This window comes from Musca autumnalis, unplaced genomic scaffold, assembly GCF_047663935.1.
Source record: "Musca autumnalis isolate F117 unplaced genomic scaffold, ASM4766393v1 scaffold_4, whole genome shotgun sequence".
NCBI lineage: Eukaryota > Metazoa > Arthropoda > Insecta > Diptera > Muscidae > Musca > Musca autumnalis.
The window spans coordinates 181,908,842-181,927,702 of record NW_027411977.1 but is presented as its reverse complement, the minus strand read 5'-3'; the positions used below and the strand labels follow the sequence as shown (position 1 = coordinate 181,927,702).

The window sequence follows — 18,861 nt, the reverse complement described above, 5'->3', positions numbered from 1 at the left end:
CAAATATTTTGTTATTGTGAATAAATTGTATGAAAACGTAAACAAACATTTTGACATATTGAAGAATTTTCGTCCAAAATAGAGTTGTTGTTGTGCTACTTACGTGACCTGTTAAATAGAACTTGCGCTATACCTGTATTCAAGATCTATTTATAATTTCATCATGCCTGTATTACATGATGAAATTATAAGGTGCCAATATAAGGGTCAAAATAGAGTTGTTGTTGTGCTACTTACGTGACCTGTTAAATAGATCTTGCTGTATTATTGTGGCATGGCTGTTGCCTACCTTATACATTAGGTGTTTTTGTTTACGTACAATTTGTTACTGGATGTAGTTCGTTTACTCTACAGTACCATGCAAAAGACCTTACTAGGCGTTTACACTAGACAGTTTGTCTTCAAATACAACTCTGATTTACTAACACATACGTACATTTGTCGTTTGTCTCCCAGCTGTCCATCATTCTTTCACAGACAGCCGGGTTAACAAAATGTTGACATTTTTGTAAAAATGTGTGAGATAGTAATTGAAATGTGTTGAAAACAAAAGAACATGAACAAAACAAAATATGTGAATGGAAAACAAAAAGAAATCGACGATTTTCATTCATAATTTTACAGCTGTTTTTGCAGGTGTCTGGACGCCTACGTCATAAAGGCAAGTTTTGGGATTTTGACAACCAATACATGAAGTCAACTGTCCTGTCATTTGTAAACGCAGGGTTAGTCGATTACAAGAAGTTACTGGACTTGTACAAATTTGTACAAATTATTGAGTAAACGAACAGACCTATTATTATACCATGCTTGCAAGAACATTTTACTTTCGAAGTTATCGTACAGACCTAATAGCGTGGAACGTTTTCAATTTGTTCGGTTTTGATTATTTATCGTTTGACACACACAAAAGTGACATACGTTGAAGTTAAAGTTGTTCTCCAAGAAAAGTTCGCATAAAAATGCAATAAACGCGGTAAAATTTTTTTCTTCATAGAATTTATACAAAACATTTAATAAACGCTCGTCAGGATGAGTAGTAAGGAAGATGGCTCCGATGACCGGATGTATGAATATCTGGAGAAATATTTTGGGCACAAGGAATTCAAGTCAGATTTGCAGAAAAAGGCCGTGAAAAGTGCCGTAAAAAGTGAGTACAACAGAAGAAGAAGAAAACAATTGATGGATAATGTTTTATGAATGTTTTGAATTATTGTGTTATTGTTTTTTCTCGCCTCGCAGAGAAACGCGATGTATATGTTAGTATGCCCACTGGCTCGGGAAAGTCCTTGTGTTTTCAACTTCCCGGCTTAATGTGTGATGGACAAGTGACAATTGTGTTTTCACCTTTGCTTGCTCTAATCAAAGATCAGATCGACCACTTAGGCAAGTACAAGATACAAGCCGACTCATTGAATTCAAAGATGGGTGTTAAGGAACGTGAACGAGTTGTTAATGATTTGAAATCTGTCAGACCTAATATTAGATTCCTATACATTACACCTGAACAAGCAGCCACAGCAGGATTCCAAGATATATTGGCACATATGGTAAAGTATGATAAAGTTGCCTACTTTGCAGTTGACGAGGCCCATTGTGTCAGTCAGTGGGGTCATGACTTTAGACCAGATTATCTTAAATTGGGCCAGCTTAGATCTAAGTATCCATCCATAATATGGTTGGCATTGACTGCCACAGCTTCAAAACAAGTTCGCGAAGACATATTTAAGCAGCTGAGGTTGAACGAACCCATAGCAAAGTTCATTACTCCGAGTTTTCGCAAGAATCTCTTCTATGATGTGGTCTTTAAAAATTCCATAGAGGATGACTTCCAACATTTGGCTGGTTTTGCCAGACATTGTCTGGGTGACGAAGAGGAATTTGAAAAAGTTGCACCTGCCAAGCGTGGTTGTGGCATCATTTATTGTCGTACTCGTGAAAATGTAGAACGTGTTGCAATGGGGGTGACACGACAAGGCATTAGTGCTATTGCCTATCATGCCGGTCTGAAAGGTTCAGAACGTGTAGAAGCCCAAGAGAAATGGATGTCTGGCGAATGTGCCATCATTGTGGCGACCAACAGTTTTGGCATGGGGGTGGACAAACCTTCGGTTCGATTTGTAATACATTGGGATGTACCACAAAATGTGGCTGCTTATTATCAGGAATCCGGTCGCGCTGGTCGTGATGGCAAAAAATCATATTGTCGCCTGTATTATGGTCGGGAAGATGCTCGTTCAATACGTTTCCTTTTGCAAAATGACATAAATCGATCGCGTTCATCTTCCTGTTCGGGTAAACAAGAAATGGCTGAAAGGGCAATGAAGAATTTCGATGATATTGTATCCTTCTGTGAGATGATGCAGTGCAGGCACAAACTATTTTCCGATTACTTTGGAGATCCAACGCCCCAATGTGAAGATCGATGTGATGTATGCAAAAATCCAAAGAAAATGGAAAAGGCTTTGTTAACGTTTCAACGATTATGCATGGATAGTGTGTTTAAGACCGGTATTTCTCTAGAGGATAGTTCGGATTTGTATGAAGGTAAGTGAAGACGTGGAAGGAGGTGGACATATAATTAGTTCCGCTTTTAATTTAGGTGGTCGTGCTGCTTTGAAGAGAGCTGCTGATGATTACGAAGACGATGATGATGACGAAGGTGGGTCTGGTGGTGTAAGCCATGCTCAGCTGGCAAAGAAAGCTAAGAAAGAAACAGAAGATTTTATACGCAAACAGTTTCAATTGCGGAAATGCTTGGATGCTGCTCGAGAATTGGAACAAGAGGCCGGCACTGAAATTACACGAGTTCATCAAGCTCAAGCCACTACAACTAAGGTAGCGGGCTTAAAGATATCAATGCGTGAAAACTACTTGACAGCTCTAGTTGAAGCTTTGAAAAACAATGTAAAAGAAAGTGAGGAGGATAAGCCCAAAAGTTATTTAGTGCAGAAAGATTTTGAGGCAGTAGCAGCTGATATAGAATACGAATGTTTTTCCAAGCAAAAAGTGGCCAACATGTATCGACATTCAGTGGCCAAAGAACTCTCAACAATTAAACAGTTAACCTCCAAGAAACGACTGATGCCCATACTCTTGGATTATGTACCAAGACCAGAGAAGAAGAAAAGTGTTTGGAATGGTGGTAGTGTAGAATATTTTGAACGCAAACTTAAGGAATTAGAGGAGCAGAGACCGAAATCCAACGATAAGAAAGAAATACCCAAAGCTCTTAAAGCCCCCAAGAGCTATAAACATGAGACCGGGAAACAAACAACCATTGGTTCATTTTTCTCAAGGAGTAAAAGTAAATCCGACGAAGAAGAAGATGAGACATCACTTTCTTCCATATCCGATGAGAAGGAAATGGAGGAAAAGTTCGATATTAAGAAAATCAAAGAAGAATGGTCTGATGTGGAAAGCAGTGAGTCAAGTCTGGATCATAAATTATCGCTAAAAAGTGAATCTAAGGATGGCGAGCTAAAACAAGAAAGCAACGAAGACAATTTAGAAAATCTCATTTCTAAAGAACAAAAGCTCAAACAGGAAATTGAAAAACTAGAAAAAGAAGAACTGGAGGCAATTAGCAGTGGTGACAGCATTGATAAATATGACACCAAGGAAAACAATGATTACAACACAAGTTCAAAAAGCTCGAATTCAATGTCTTATGATAAATATGGCACACATGTCAAATCAAAGAGGACATCACATTATATCCGTAGTTCGCGAGATAAATATCAGAGTCACATTATTTACAAAACTAGTGAAAACAATGACAATATTGCAGAGCAGGACGAAGATGATGACGATGAAAATCAGCAGTCAAACGATGATGACGATGATAATCCCAATTTGCATCCAGTATCTAAAGAAATTGAAAAAATTTTAAGCGCAAGTGAAAAGAAAACTTTAGAAGCTGCAATCTCTTCAAATAAGGAGAAATCATCTAAAGATAGGTCGTCTTCCAAATCGGAAACTAAATCATCCTCTTCATCTTCAGGAACATCAGCTGACAAATTAAAATCATTCGAACAAAGTTCAACATCACACAGAACCACCAGCAGCAGCAGCACTTTGACTTCATCAAAAACAACTTCAAGTTCATCTTCCTCCTCCCGCTCACATTCAACATCAAATGTTTCAAGTTCCTCTATGGCTAAATCTCAATCACAAAATCACAATCAACGAGAATCTTCGTCCAATGCAAAAAATCTTGCCTCAACATCTTCCTCATCAACTTCAAAATCACAATCATCACAAAGTGAACGTCATCAGGCCTATAAACAAAAGACCGATGTTAGCAAAACTGTTGTTGACTACTTAAATCCTTACTATAAGCGTAAAATTGCTACCAAAGAATTGTTTAAAGTTCTCGCCAAGCGTATAACCACACGTGTTATTGATGGTAAATTGGGTGAGTAATCATTATTGAATAGAAATAGTTAAAGATTTGTTTAAATTAGTTTCCAATATTAGTTGGTATGGTTCAGATATGTTGTAAGGTTCAGATTTTATTTTTTATTCCCTCAGTTTGATACAAGGCATTTCGACCAGGTAGTGGCATCGACATATTTCTAATATGTTATTTCAAAAGTTTCTTTATGTTGTGGTCGAAATTACAACAAAAATATTTTTTATAAAGGGATTTGACACTTCATATTCGAACAGCTGGTGTGATACCATTACCTTCGCACTACGCGAACAAAATTTTCTTTAAAATGTAAAATTTAATACTTTCTCCTATGGACAGGAGTTCATTTCGGTAACATATTTTTTAAATAATAAATTTTTCACTTAGTAGCCGGCCTTTAACAAGGGAATTTTCGCAACTTCAGAGGCCCATATCTCGGGAAGTTTAGACTTTCGCAACAAATGTTATATATATTTGTGATCAGGGTGAGAGATCTACCTGTGAAAAAAATTCATCCCGATCCGAGCTTAGTTTGTAAACTTGTCTTATGTCATAAATAATAAAATATAAAAATAATGAAGGACTGCCTTTATGGTCTGCTTAGGTTATGGGATGAGTAGCCACTTGTGTGACTGCGACATTCGTAGAACTTCCGGTCAATTGTGATCATCCAAAGATATAAGTAAGGGTTGGAGTAGAGTACATATATGATAAGAGAGTGAGGGGAATACGAAGAATGCAAAGAAGAAATAGAATGATGTAATTTATGTAAGATGTTGTAGAAAGTTGACATTTATAAGGAATTTTTAGAGTGGTGATGGTTGGAAATCCGTCGGGGAAGGAGTTACATATCCAAGTTTCGCCGTCCCAGCTCCCAGGTTAGATCAAATTTGTGAGAGTGGGTCGATTCCTCACAAGGCATGTAGGTATGAGAACAGGAGTGTGGCCTTCCCCGTACCATGCTCCTATCTAACCGTGTACATGTATGTCTTCATTACTTCTATTAGAAGATTAAATTTAAGCTCTTCCTACCTACTATGCACATCCCCTAGGAAAAGGTGAAGTCGTGAATGCTTTGTCCACAAACCAGATCTGCATTTTGAAGCTCCAGCAATTTTAGTACGCAAAATTAGCTTAACAGCCTAAACAATGAAATCTCCCGATTTCTTTTTATGGCGGTTAATAACCATGACGACCTTTTGTAGGAAGGCGTTGCCGAACTGACGGTCGCCTTTATATACCATCACAGAAACAATGACACTCCGAAGACCGGTTTTGACTAGCAACCAGTGACATTCGCTAAATCTCCCGTCGGGGTCAGCTCTGCGATGATTGCCACTCGAAGGTCGTATGCGGGCATCATTGGGACCGGTCTGACATAAGGTTTGTAGCGCCCTTGTGCATGTGCCTTGAAGGTCGCTTTTCCGGGGAGTATTCTGCCTTCTTGGTATTGGGCTTATTCTACTTGAGCTTCCTGGGAGGGCAGCTGCATAGGAGGTCGATCGTGGACGAAGATTGAACCCGTATCTCGTTTGGTTTAGCGGTAGATTATTTAGCCTTCGTGTATTACTAAAGTTCCTAGTCTGTCAATAGCCACCATCACCAAAGTCTGCTGAACCCAGGCAAGGATGCCACCAAGGATGGATCCTTTCGACTGATTTCACTTTTGTCACCCATAGCAAAGACCCATGCATATTTTTTGTCGATCATCAGTATGGAACCGACAATCTCGAGACACACTGTTTTGAGGACATCGAGGACCTACTGAAACGTTGAATAACCAACTATGTGAGGACGGTGTCATACGTAAAGAAGACCATGCTTCATAGAGTGAAACAGGGTAGTCCATTAAGGCGAGTGATATATCCGAACCTTTAACCTAAATACACCTTTCCTGTATTTACTACAACCCTCCAGACATCACAAAGATCGTAACGTATGCGGACGATTGGACAATCATGGCGGCGTCGAACCGTCGTTAAGAAGATTTGTAAATGTTTATACACTTATCTAGATCTTGCTGTTTCCGTCCTATTGGTGCTTCGGAGATATTCGGAAGCATAACCTTTCTAGATCACACTATTCCACTTCTGACGTAGTCTTCCCCAGTCTTGTCGGTGGCAAACTTAATGACAAGTTCATCGTTGTTCTTTATTCTCTACTCTCCCATCGGAGGATCGACGTTCTGTTTCTCGACTAACATCATCCGGTATTCTTCCCAACTCATTTGGTATCTCAGTAACAGTTACAGCTGCCAGTTTACTATCTTCCCAATTTGAGCAAATGACCTCATCTGTCTGAATAAGAAAATCTCCCGATTCCTTATTATCGCAGCTAATAACCTTGAATCCCTTGTATAGAGCTGCCTGGACGAGCCGTACGTAGCTCTGGTCCACCACGTCCCTAAGATGGACTTTTACCAGCAACCAATAACAACCGCTCATGCCTTGTCGAGGATCGCTGGCACAACTCGTCGCGCTGTACTGTCAACATGCTTTGTGTTAGACAAGCATGGTTTCTGCGAAGAGCTGAGCCTATTCGGGCTAAAAATGATGATCAAATCCTCAAAATACCTAAAATGGTGGTATGGGAGCTATAGAAAAAAATGGACCCATATTGGTTTTGGTTTCATATTCATGTATAGTCATACAAATCTGAAAAGTGTGCAAAGTTTTAGTTTGATTGGTCATCCGCGACTGTGTGGGAAATGAGTTACTAGATTTGAACTAAACAGAGTCAGGGATGGAGAAGTTGATGCACTTTTAGTAGAAGTGAAGACTGAGGGTTCCAAGGCATCCACACCTTCACCTGTAGAAGATTTATTTTCGGTGTTTTTGTTTTTTATCGTATATCCATGAGATATTAATTAGTGAAGGGACTGAGGTCGACCGCGGAATAGCCTCCTTACCACTTGAAGGACTTGACTATTTGTTGTTGTTGTAACAGCATAGAAACCTGCGAAGAAGCATAGGGTTGATGCTGGGTTGACAGCCGCTAGCCGAAATACATGGTTTCGGGTCAATCCGGTAAGAAAGAACCAGCTGTCGTGGGATTGATTTGATTACTACGACTAATCGTTGAGGCCTCCGTTCAAATACAGTTGGTACCCCAAAGTGTATTGTGGAATAGTCAATTCACTTTATAGGCTCGCGACTAGATCGCTTCTTCTTATTCAACAGGGCAGTATGTTACAAGCTACATTTCTGAATGCTATGCTACATTTTCGAAACCTGAATTTCGAATCCAATCATTTTTTAAGTCAGATTATAGATATTCGACAATTACATCGATTGCCTTGCAACACTGCATTTACGAACTAAGCGTAGTATAAGCTAACGTCTAGCACATAGGCTGCTGACTGCCAATGCTATTTTCGTTATGATCTGGGGTTGGAATAAGGTCGCTGGCAGACAGTAATGACAAACCTTGTTAGCCTCAAACATACCCTGAGGACTGCAACAGCGTGCCTCCACATGACACCAGCAGATAATCTTCATGAGACGGCGAAGAACTGTTGTCAGTCCAGTATCTGCTTGGGTGCTATCGCCACGAGCATAATCATCGCAGTGTTGTAAGAAGTCTCTTTACCAACCATGCTTATCACAACGATCTCAATGATCTGTAAGGGGAAGTCCAAGGTTACACCTATCTTTGACAGTTTTGCTGCTTTGTATACACAAGAAGTTTATTTGTGTGAGTAGAGCTTGCTGCAAAAATAATGGCCGATTCTTTATGGTCGCCTCTAGTTCAAGTTGTAGAAATTTTTATTGAGTTCGTTCCAGAAAAACCAGAATCAGATACTTGAATTTATATACCAATCAACATATTTTAGCTACAACTACAATTTATATTTGATCAACTTTGTTTTATTCGAACACCGAAATAAATAATCAGCCTTATTCTGAACGTAAACTCGTAAGTTTTCTCACTCTCTCCTTCAAGATAGTTTACATTTAGAAGGGTTGAATATTGCATTTAAAACCAACATTTTGGATTTCAACTAATCATATAATCTTTTTCTTCGGTATTTTCTTTTCAGCCGTTGCCGATTGCAAAGGATATATTCGTGACACTTTTCATAAGCTCAATATGATTGCCGAAGACTCTGATATTGATAAGCATTTTCCAGTGGCGTAAATACCCTGGGCTATTGTTGGCCTATATCACTATCACTTCTCTTCCAATTTTCTTTTGAATTATTATTGCTATGATTGATTATCTTCCTACATATGTTTTTCTGTTTTAAGAATTTACTTTTAGTCATAAATGTTGTATTTTTTAATCATTTTTAGATATACTATATACCTACCTACCTATACGCTCACGCGTGTTGTATACGCATCAATTTGCTTCACTGCTATCCCCCCCATTCTCCCATTCTACACATTGTTTTGTTTATGAAAATTCGTTATTGATTTTCAAAGATTTTTTAACTATTTTTATTGATGTTGTATTCAGATTTACAAACTTTTACATTACTTTCTTTTTTTAAATATGCAATACAGTACCATTTAATTGTCAATATGTTCGTATGCAGATATTGGTATTGCTAAGAAATGAAGTGCTTATAACAATTAATTAAATACCAATTATAACATACATCAACATATACTTATACATCAACTATGTTTTACATAATGTAAATTACAAAAATAAATACACACATATATATATTTTAATAAAAGCATATTTTCATATATGTAAATGTCGTGGCAATGAATTGTTTTCTACTTTTTTTATTTTAGTGTTTCTGAGCACCGTTAGACGTGTTTATACATGAAAACTTAAATGTATGGATATTATGCATCCTTTCCCACGAAGGGGTTATGAAGTTTTATAAGTACCCAGTTGTTCAATAAATAGCAATTGTCTACTTTGACATAGGCATGTAACTAGTTACTCATTGATCCTAGTTACTTTACACCCAAAAATGGCACACAAAATAGGCTATAGCCTGCTTTTGTCACTGCAAATGGGCTTCCCTACCTATCATGTCAATTAGCTAGTTACTGGTAATGCGGCGTGTAATATATTGACTATTTTATAGGCTACCGATGGATAGTGTAATCGACAATGTTTCTCTCTTGTAATCTCTTTTCAACATTATTTCTTCTTTAACAAAATAGAAAAATGTTCTGTCATTTTGTTTATTCGTAATTACAAAAACTTATTGATGTTGTGACAAAATTGAACATGCAAAAAGAACGTGCTAAGAGCTAAATCATAGAAAGGATGAATAATTTAAGAAGAATATTTATGGTAAGTATTGATACATATCTTGACACAATTCATTATCGCGTAATTTCATTAAACTTCTATACATTTTATTCCAGGAACTTTTGAATGATCTGAAGAACCCACGAGAAAAACATTCCAAGGACCAAATAAACATAAGTCGCTGTATCAAGTAGTCATACACTAGTTCCAGTATCAAGGATCAAGATCTATAAGTATACAAGATTATATTGTCCTTTGTAAAATAGATTCACTCCTTGTAATAAAAAAAAATAATAAATTTCTGACTACCGAATTGACTGGTTACTGGTAGTGCAGTGAAGGGACAATTGGGTTTCCCAAGACTATCGATTTGGGTGGTTGCTGGTAATGCAGTGGGGGACAATAGACCCCTTCCTATGACATCCCCATGTTAAATTCACCAGTATATAACATTGCGAGTAGATTGGGTGGTAACTAGGGGTGTTTACCAGTAGCCAGCAAAATTGCTAGATATTCCCTAGTTACCCGAACAACTGGGTAGTTATCGTTAAGTTTGTATTAGTTTTTAATGAGTGATTTGTCGCAGAAGTGTCATCCTCTATGTTAGATCCGTCTGTGTAAATTTTTAGATCGTAGTTTCCAGTCCTGGCACCTCTGCTTACAATAAATCGCTTAATCACGTCGAATGTTTTAACATTCGCATGGTCAAAGTGTGAAGATCGCCACGATCCAGACTGGCATAGCGTAAACGCACTCCCGCTCAGAGACTTTAGATCTGCTGACAGGAACCCACTTTCCTTGGAGTGAGGACACGAGTAGGACCCATACCCCAAAGGAGTTGGCATTTGTTGACAGGCTAGTAATCTATCATAGAGTCTCGACAGACTAGGAACTAGCGTAGTTGCTTATGCAGATGACGTAGTAATTCTGATTAGTGGGATATTTCGGTCTACGTTGTCCGAACAAATGCAAGGAGAACTTGCCTATCTCTCATGCTGGGCTCACATCAACGGCCTGGCCTTGGTGTGAATCCGGCAAAGACAGAGCTGGTGCTATTTACCAGAAAAGGGAAAACCATCGAGTTCGTACCGCCAACACTGGATGAAGTGCAGCTGAATCTCTCTACTGGGGCGAAATACCTGGGAGTGGTTCTTGACCATCGTCTCAGATGGAAAAGGAACTCAGAGGAGCGCACTAAGAGTTCGCAAAGATCGTAAATCCAGGAACACGTTCAGATCAGAGTGAGGAGTGCCAGATCGGAGTTGTCGAAACCATTTTCACATTTGTTAACTATCACATCAGCCAAGATCACCCATATACGTTAACGTGACTACAACAACAACAACAACATATTTTCTCCTTTTTCTCATCTGCCGTGGTTTGTGAAAGGAATGGCTCGCTCAGAGAGACTAATGCCAATGGTGAGCAAAATAGGAAAAGAGAAAATTTAAGGGAGGATTAATATTTAATTTTTCTTGTTGTTTCATTACATATTTAAACATTTTTAAGCACTAATGTTACATAAAATCGTGCTACAAATGAATTATTAAAAAATTATTACAAAAAATACTTAAACGTCCAAGTGTTTTTGAATTAATTAAATTAAGAGTATTTTACAGAAACCACCAGTGGATGGCCGTGCACACCATTGCTAATGCACAAAATATTTTGAGCACCACCGTATCACATTAACGTCGCACGTTTTGAAAATAATAAGAAAATATTGTATTGTGACTTTTATCAATGGTGAGCAAAATAGGAAAAGAGAAAATTTAAGGGAAAATTGATATTTAATTTTTCTTGTTGTTTCATTACATATTTAAACATTTTTAAGCACTAATGTTACCTAAAATCGTGCTACAAATGAATTATTAATAATTATTACAAAAAATACATAAACGCCCAAGTGTTGTTGAATTAATAAAAGTAAGAGTATTTTACAGCAGCCACCAGTGGATGCCCGTGCACACCTATGCTTTTATGGAGATAATACATTACGAATGATTGGCTTTGTAATCGTAGAATATAGTTAATCTACATTAAGAAAACAGAAATAAATGTTGCCTACTTTTAGGAGTAATAATACAACCAGCACAGTAACATCCACCTGAGCAAGTACTGCAAGCGATTGTATTGCCGTACAGGAAAAATCTTTGTCTCCTCAATAGAGCTGGCAAAAAATCGATGGCACTATCGATAATATCGATTATTATTTAAAAATTCAATATCGATAGATAGTTTTGCCTATCGATATAATCGGAATAAAAACCCCTAACCTGAAATCCATTGAAATAAATAGAAATTTCGCTGCTTTTCGGTTATGTGTGTGTAAGAAAGTAAGTCCGTAGTCACACGTACACATTTTTCGGTAAAATAAATGGTCTATTCCAGTACTGTAAGAATCTACTAATTTTTACTATTTTTTCCGATAATATAAAAGAAAAAATGTTATCGTAGTAAAAAAGAGTAGGTTCTTGCAGGTTCTGGAACAGAGCAAAAATGTATTTTTTATAAAATAAAAGCAGTTGTTTATTCTCCTTTACATTTCTGTGAACTACTTTTGCATAATTTCAATAAAATCATTGACATTTCCGCCATTTCCATCTCCAAATTATTGGCGATGACAACTTAACGATAATATCGATAGCAATCGATATTTTAAAACATTATATCGAAAATATCTAATGTTGGGAATATCGATGGTTTGCCACCTCTACTCCTCAAGCAGATGGTCGGTCCACTGATGAAATAAGGGGCACCCTGTTGCAGTTCTCATTGCGGGGTTTTTATAGTTTTGAATATAGTTCCATCTCGATACATTTGGTGTGTCTTTTACTTACTAAATGTAGCTGAAACAATTTTTTTCAACAACTTTTCTTTTATACAACTGTCAAAAGTTGAAACATTTGTAATAATTATTACAAATTATCGAGTACGCAGACACAGCTAATATGTTCTTGATTCTCTATCAAATAGGAGATCAGTCTTTTACAAATGACATCAGGGAAGGTGCTTGATCAATACGAAAATTTCAGTAAAGGCTAGTTTAGTAACACAAATAAAAAGAAGCAAAAAAAAAAAAATCAACATAGATCCAACTTGAGGTATAGCCCCCATAGAACGGTATCCCCTGATTTCTGGCATTTTGGGGGTCTTGGCCACATCTTTCAATGAAATTGGCTAAAATTTGGCTATCGTTATTCCCTAGTGTTAGAAAAACTTTTTTGAATTGGTCCACGTTTTGATAAGAGTTCCCATATAATGGTACCGCCCGATTATCGGAATTTTGAAGGTTTTACATAAATTATTAATTCGAAATATTTGAAATGTCATTTAATATTTCCTAGAGGTAGGCTGCCACCAGTTGTCGATTAATGTAGGTCCACCCTTTCATGTTGTCCCCATAAATCGGTACCTCCCAATATTCGGTATTTTTAGGGTTAATCAACAAAATGGCTGAATTTTTCAAATATATCGTACTTTACACGATATGTTTTTTACATATGAGTTGTCACTTTGCGTATACATTTTGTATGGTGTTATACGTTTTGTATAGTGTTATTTTTGTTTGACGAGATGTGGCTTTGTTTTTAAATTGCTTACTTAGACCATAGTAGCATCTGTTGGCCAATACAATTATTCTTCTTATTTCACAACTGATGTTGTTTGTTGTGTTTATGGTAGTGCCGAGATAGACAAAGTCTTTAACTACCTCAAAATTGTAGATACCGCACAATGTATCTTCTATATATTTAAAAAGCTGAAATGTATCACCTCCACATTTGAAAAAATTACAAAAACACCCTGAAAGTACCCTTAGTACTTCTTGACCATCGTCTCAGATGGAAAAGGAACACAGAGGAGCGCACTAAGAGGGGTCTAGTTGCACTCTACTCCTGTAAGAACTCCACACTGGTTGTATATGATGTCTCGTTTGGTGGTCCTGAATAGCAAGTCCAATCTGTCTAGGTTAGCTACTGTGCAAAGATCTGCTTCATTTCTTATTACAGGAGCAGTGAGAAGCACCCCTTAGGCAATCGATGGCACTATCGATGATTGGTCTGTTCCAGTACTGCAAGAATCTACTAATTTTTACTATTATTTCCGATAACATAAAGGAAAAAATGTTATCGTAGTAAAAAATTGTTGCTTCTTGCAGGTTCTGGAACAGAGCAATTATCTATTATTTTTTTATTTTTCAATATTTCAATATCGATATATAGTTTTGCCTATCGATATTATCGGAACAAAAACCCCCAACCTAAAATTCATTGAAATAAATAGAAATTTCGCTGTTTTTCGGTTTTGTGTGTGTGAGAAAGTAATCCCGTAGTCACATGTACACATTTTTCGAAAAATTAAAAAGTATTTTTTTCATATTTTTATAAAATAAAAGCAATTGTTTATTCTCCTTTACATTTCTGCGAACTACTTGTGCAAAATGTCAAGAAAAGCATTGACATTTCCGCCATTTTCATCTCCAAAGTAATGGTGTTGACAACTTAACGATAATATCGATAGCAATCGATGTTTTAAAATATTAGCAAAATTGCTCTCTCATGAACATTTTTACCAGAAAAGTAAAGGAACGGAAAAATGGTAGATCTGGCAGCAATGTCAAAAAGAAATATAAAAAATCAATTTTCGTCATGATGAAATAATAAGGTGGCGTAAAACGACCAGCTGATTGGTTTCAATCTGTCAAATTTTTTGTTATTGTGAATAAATTGTATGAAAACGTAAACAAACATTTTGACATATTGTGCTACTTACGTGACCTGTTAAATAGATCTTGATTTTCGTCTTTTATTTCACAGTTTTTAATTTAGTTTTGTCAGATTTCGACTTTTTCTTCTGTTGTTCGTCCATTTTCTTTTTCATTGTGAAATAATCTTCAAACAAAAGTCGAAAAATCAGTTCTGCCATTTTTACCTGCAGAAATTTTGCTGGTAGCCTGTGGTAGAAGAGAAAGCCATTTTCGCTCTCTCTCTCTCCACTCTCACTCTCTTAAAAGTTGCTTCCAGTTTTGCCACTTTTCGGGGTTAAGGAACGCTTTGCAAAATGGTAACAAATGGTAAAAATGGTAACCTCAGGTAAGTAAAGGAACACAGCTTTAATGATTCAACACATTTGAACAAATATAGAACATTTTCTTTCTTATGATTATATGAGACGGTGGTGCAGTGGTAACAGCCAAGATCATCCATATACGTTAACGTGACTACAAAAACAACACACGTTCTCTTTTTTTCTCATCTGCCGTGGTTTAGCAAAGGAAAGACACTCTCAGAGAAACAAATGAACAAAATAATTTGAGCATCAATGAGTGGTAAGCACACTCGCTTTGCACTCTGAAGGTCCGGATTCGCTTCCTAAGTCCGGGAAAGTAAATTCAGTTTTTAGGCAATAGGGGTAGGAAAGAGTATTGAGGAGCTCTTTCCTCTCCGCTCTCTCCCAAAAACTCAATTTACTTTCCCGAGAAATTTTGTGTGTCTAAATCAATGTCGTGCTTTTGTATTGTTAAAGTTACGAAGTTTTTCGGCAATTAACACACACACGAGCCGAACGCAATGAAAAAGCACACAAATGTTTTGATTTGTTTTTGTTTTGCAGCATGCGTGCATGCAAAGTTACTAACACACTGTCAAAAGTTGCAAATATTGAGAATTTGTTGTGCCCTCTTCTTGGTCGGCTGTGGTCTAAATACAGACTAATGGGTACTTTACACGGTATGTTTTTTACATATGAGTTGTCACTTCTCCAATACAAAATGTATATACAAAATGACAACTCATATGTAAAAAACGTATCGTGTAAAGTACCCATAAGTCAGGCAACAAAACATCACATTTTGAAAATGACAAAATTAATGTATGCGGAAATTGCAAAGAATAATTTCTCTAAAAGAGAAGAGAAATAAAAAAATAAATAAAAATATTATAAATAAATAAAAATATTATAAAAGATTAAAAAATAAACAAAAATAAAAAATAAATAGAAAAAAATTACAAAAATATTTTTTTTAATTTCTAGAACGATCGCGAAAATGATCTTCTAGAAGTGCCGCTGGACTGACTTCCAAGACGACACGCCGGCGTGGTTCATTTCTTCACAACGGAGGTCATTTTAGGGTGACTGGGCTACACGCCTAAGTCACTTCCGCGATAGTTTTTGCTTGCATTGAAAAACTAAAAACTAAAATTTTGAATGAAAAAAATGTAAATATGTATGTATTTGTGGAATTTGTTGAACAATACATTGAATTATTTCGGAATGAAGTAGTTCTAAGAAAATAAGAAAATTGTCTATGTTTACAAAACCTTTTTGACATTGTTGTAACAGATTACTAATACATCTACCTTAATAGTTCTCTCTCAAAATAAATGAGAGAGAATTTGGTGGGTTTTTGCTTAGCCTCTCTGAGAGAAAGATCATTTGGTAAACAACGGCGGATGTTTTCTGTTAAAGTTGTTCACCTATAAAAAAGGCTATTCGTTGGACACCCATATTGTTTGTCACATTCGTAACACCTGAGTCTGGCCAGACCCATATAATTATTTACAGTATGCAAAGTTCATATTCGTTCATCCCTAAAAAAATGAATAAAATCGTTATAATTTCATATTTTATGTGCAAATATTAAATAATTGATAGGAATTACCATAACGAAGAAAGATTTAAGAATAAAAAAACAAATTTTTAATTTATTCCGTCATTTAGATATGATATGATTAACTAGATATGATTAACTGTTGCAATTTATTCCCGAATTTTTAACGAAAATAGCTAGTAGCAGTCCTTCTGTAATAATATTCGAGGTCAAATATGAAAATAAATGTTGTCAGCGTTTGGAAATGCAAAGAAAAGTAATCCGAGCTTAGGTAAAGTAAACACATTTTTGGTATGTACTTGGTGAAAATCGCAAGTTTCGTTCTATATTTGACATTAAATGTATTGAAATTTTAGAATACGGTTTCGAAAATCATTTTACGTCGAAAGCTGTGAGAAATTATGAAGAAAATGAAACTGTACAAGTTTTCATACTGTCTGCGTACGACTGAAATTCTACGGTTACTACGAACGAGGGTTATGGCTGCCAAAATTGCGAAAATAATGGTTTTTACTTCTTGAAAATTATATTTCTTTACCGAAGGATCCAAAATGAGTACAAAAATGTCAAAAGAATGAAGTAAATTGTCCAGGAAAGAACGTGGAGTAACCTTTTTAAGAAATTCATTTTTTCTGGGGGAAATTTTCTTCCTTAAAAATTTATTATTCCTCGTAATTTCCGATATGTCTTGACATAAAATGATTTTCGAAACCGTATTCTAAAACTTCAATACATTTAATGTCAAATATAGAACGAAACTTGCGATTTTCACCAAGTAAATACCAAAAATGTGTTTACTTTACCTAAGCTCGGATTACGTTTCTTTGCATTTCCAAACGCTGACAACATTTATTTTCATATTTGACCTCGAATATTATTACAGAAGGACTGCTTCTAGCTATTTTCGTTAAAAATTCGGGAATAAATTGCAATAGTTAATCATATCTAGCACATTTTTCTTAAGTATTTTAAATATTCGTCCGACTTTTTATTCATGCAAAATTTTTATTAAAATTATCGTTATTTTTACATGTTTCTATAGCAGAGGCATTCCAAAAGAAGAATAGAGCAAAAATTTGCGGTAGTTTGCTTTGAAAATCCTTAAAAACTCCAAATATGTATATAGTGCTTATAGGTGTACGAATACGAACTTTGCCACCCACACAGGCGCCATCTATACCTAAATGACGGAATAAATTAAAAATTTGTTTTGTTATTCTTAAATCTTTCTTCGTTATGGTAATTCCTATCAATTATTTAATATTTGCACATAAAATATGGAATTATAACGATTTTATTCATTTTTTTAGGGATGTACGAATATGAACTTTGCATACTGTATATTTTTTAGTAAACTTACCCAACAAAAAAGTTTGGAAGTAGTGCAATGCAGAGTTATGATTTCAATACATCTTTCGATGCAGTCCACACGAGTTATGAAAATGCACTGCGCTCGATACATTTTGGAAGCACTCGCTTAAAGATCCCTAGCCAAGCAAGCCAATTTTTTGATCCCTACAGTCGCAGTCTTTTTTTTCTGAACACAAGAAAGAGCGTTAAAATTCTAAGAATTTGTTTTATAAAAAAATAAAGAAATACAAACTAAAGTTATGAACATTGCTGTTATTCACGAGACGCAAATTACTTTTGAAGTGGAGTTGGAGTTTTTTTTGTAAATCTGAACTGAAGTAGGAGGAGAAATGAAAAACCATTTGGATGATGAAGCAATATCAATTTCGATGTCATAAAAAGCAGAGTAGAGGAAGTAAACTTAGTTACGATCAAATTTAATGGAGAGTTTTTATAAGTTGTGTTAATGTAATAAAGTTAATATTCTTGTTTTACACGAATAAGCAATGTATTTGATTTATTTTGGGATATTTGCAATGGCTTGCATTTTATAACATCTTTAGACTGCATTTAAAATCAATCCAAAACACTACATCAAAGGCTGTGATTTGGATCGAAAATGGAGTGCATCCTAGCTGTGTGCCGTGGAAGCAAAATGGAGTACATCCTCGCGCTAGGTGAATTCATCGGAAAAGATGTACTCCAGCGGCAATTGTTCTAGTCATTTAACTGCATCCGCGGATGCAAACATTTTTCTGGGACCTCATCGAATTCAGAATTTAGGGAGGATTAAATACGATATCCTTGAATATATGAGCATTATCAGTATCAGCATTATTGTTTCTGTGCTGTTGTAAATTTTGCAAATATCTGCAACAAAAAAACATAAACATAAATTTCAAAATATGAAAAAATATGTATTTCCACGCAATTGGGCTAAAACCCAAGCTATTCAAAAAAATCGACTTTTTTGCAATTTTCGACTTTTGATGAAAAATTTAAATATGCGATAAAAATTTAATCATAATTGTTAGAATCATATAAAGTCAGGGATTTATTAGGAATATAGTAAGAGTATTTTCGCAATCAAAAACCAAGGGGTTGGCATGTAAGGGTACACCAATATTACCCTCCAAAGTTTTTGGCACTTTTAAAAGAACGCCCGATTGCAGGAAAACTATACGTTTTAGAGAAAAAAGTTATTTTTAAAAAATGCTTAAAAAGTCTCAAAAATATAATTATCGTAAACAATTTTAAGTTTTCTCGCAAA

The 18,861-nt window shown here is 35.9% G+C and overlaps 1 protein-coding gene across 1 annotated transcript; it reads left to right on the top strand.

The window, feature by feature from the left end:
- The first annotated feature begins 806 nt into the window (after positions 1-806).
- Positions 807-9,134, top strand: RecQ5 (RecQ5 helicase). The gene is made up of 4 exons (XM_073987292.1): positions 807-1,150; positions 1,243-2,547; positions 2,603-4,417; positions 8,454-9,134. Exons 1-4 carry the CDS (start codon positions 1,033-1,035, stop codon positions 8,549-8,551), a joined length of 3,336 nt encoding a protein of 1,111 aa, XP_073843393.1. The 5' UTR covers positions 807-1,032; the 3' UTR covers positions 8,552-9,134.
- The last annotated feature ends 9,727 nt before the right edge of the window (positions 9,135-18,861 follow it).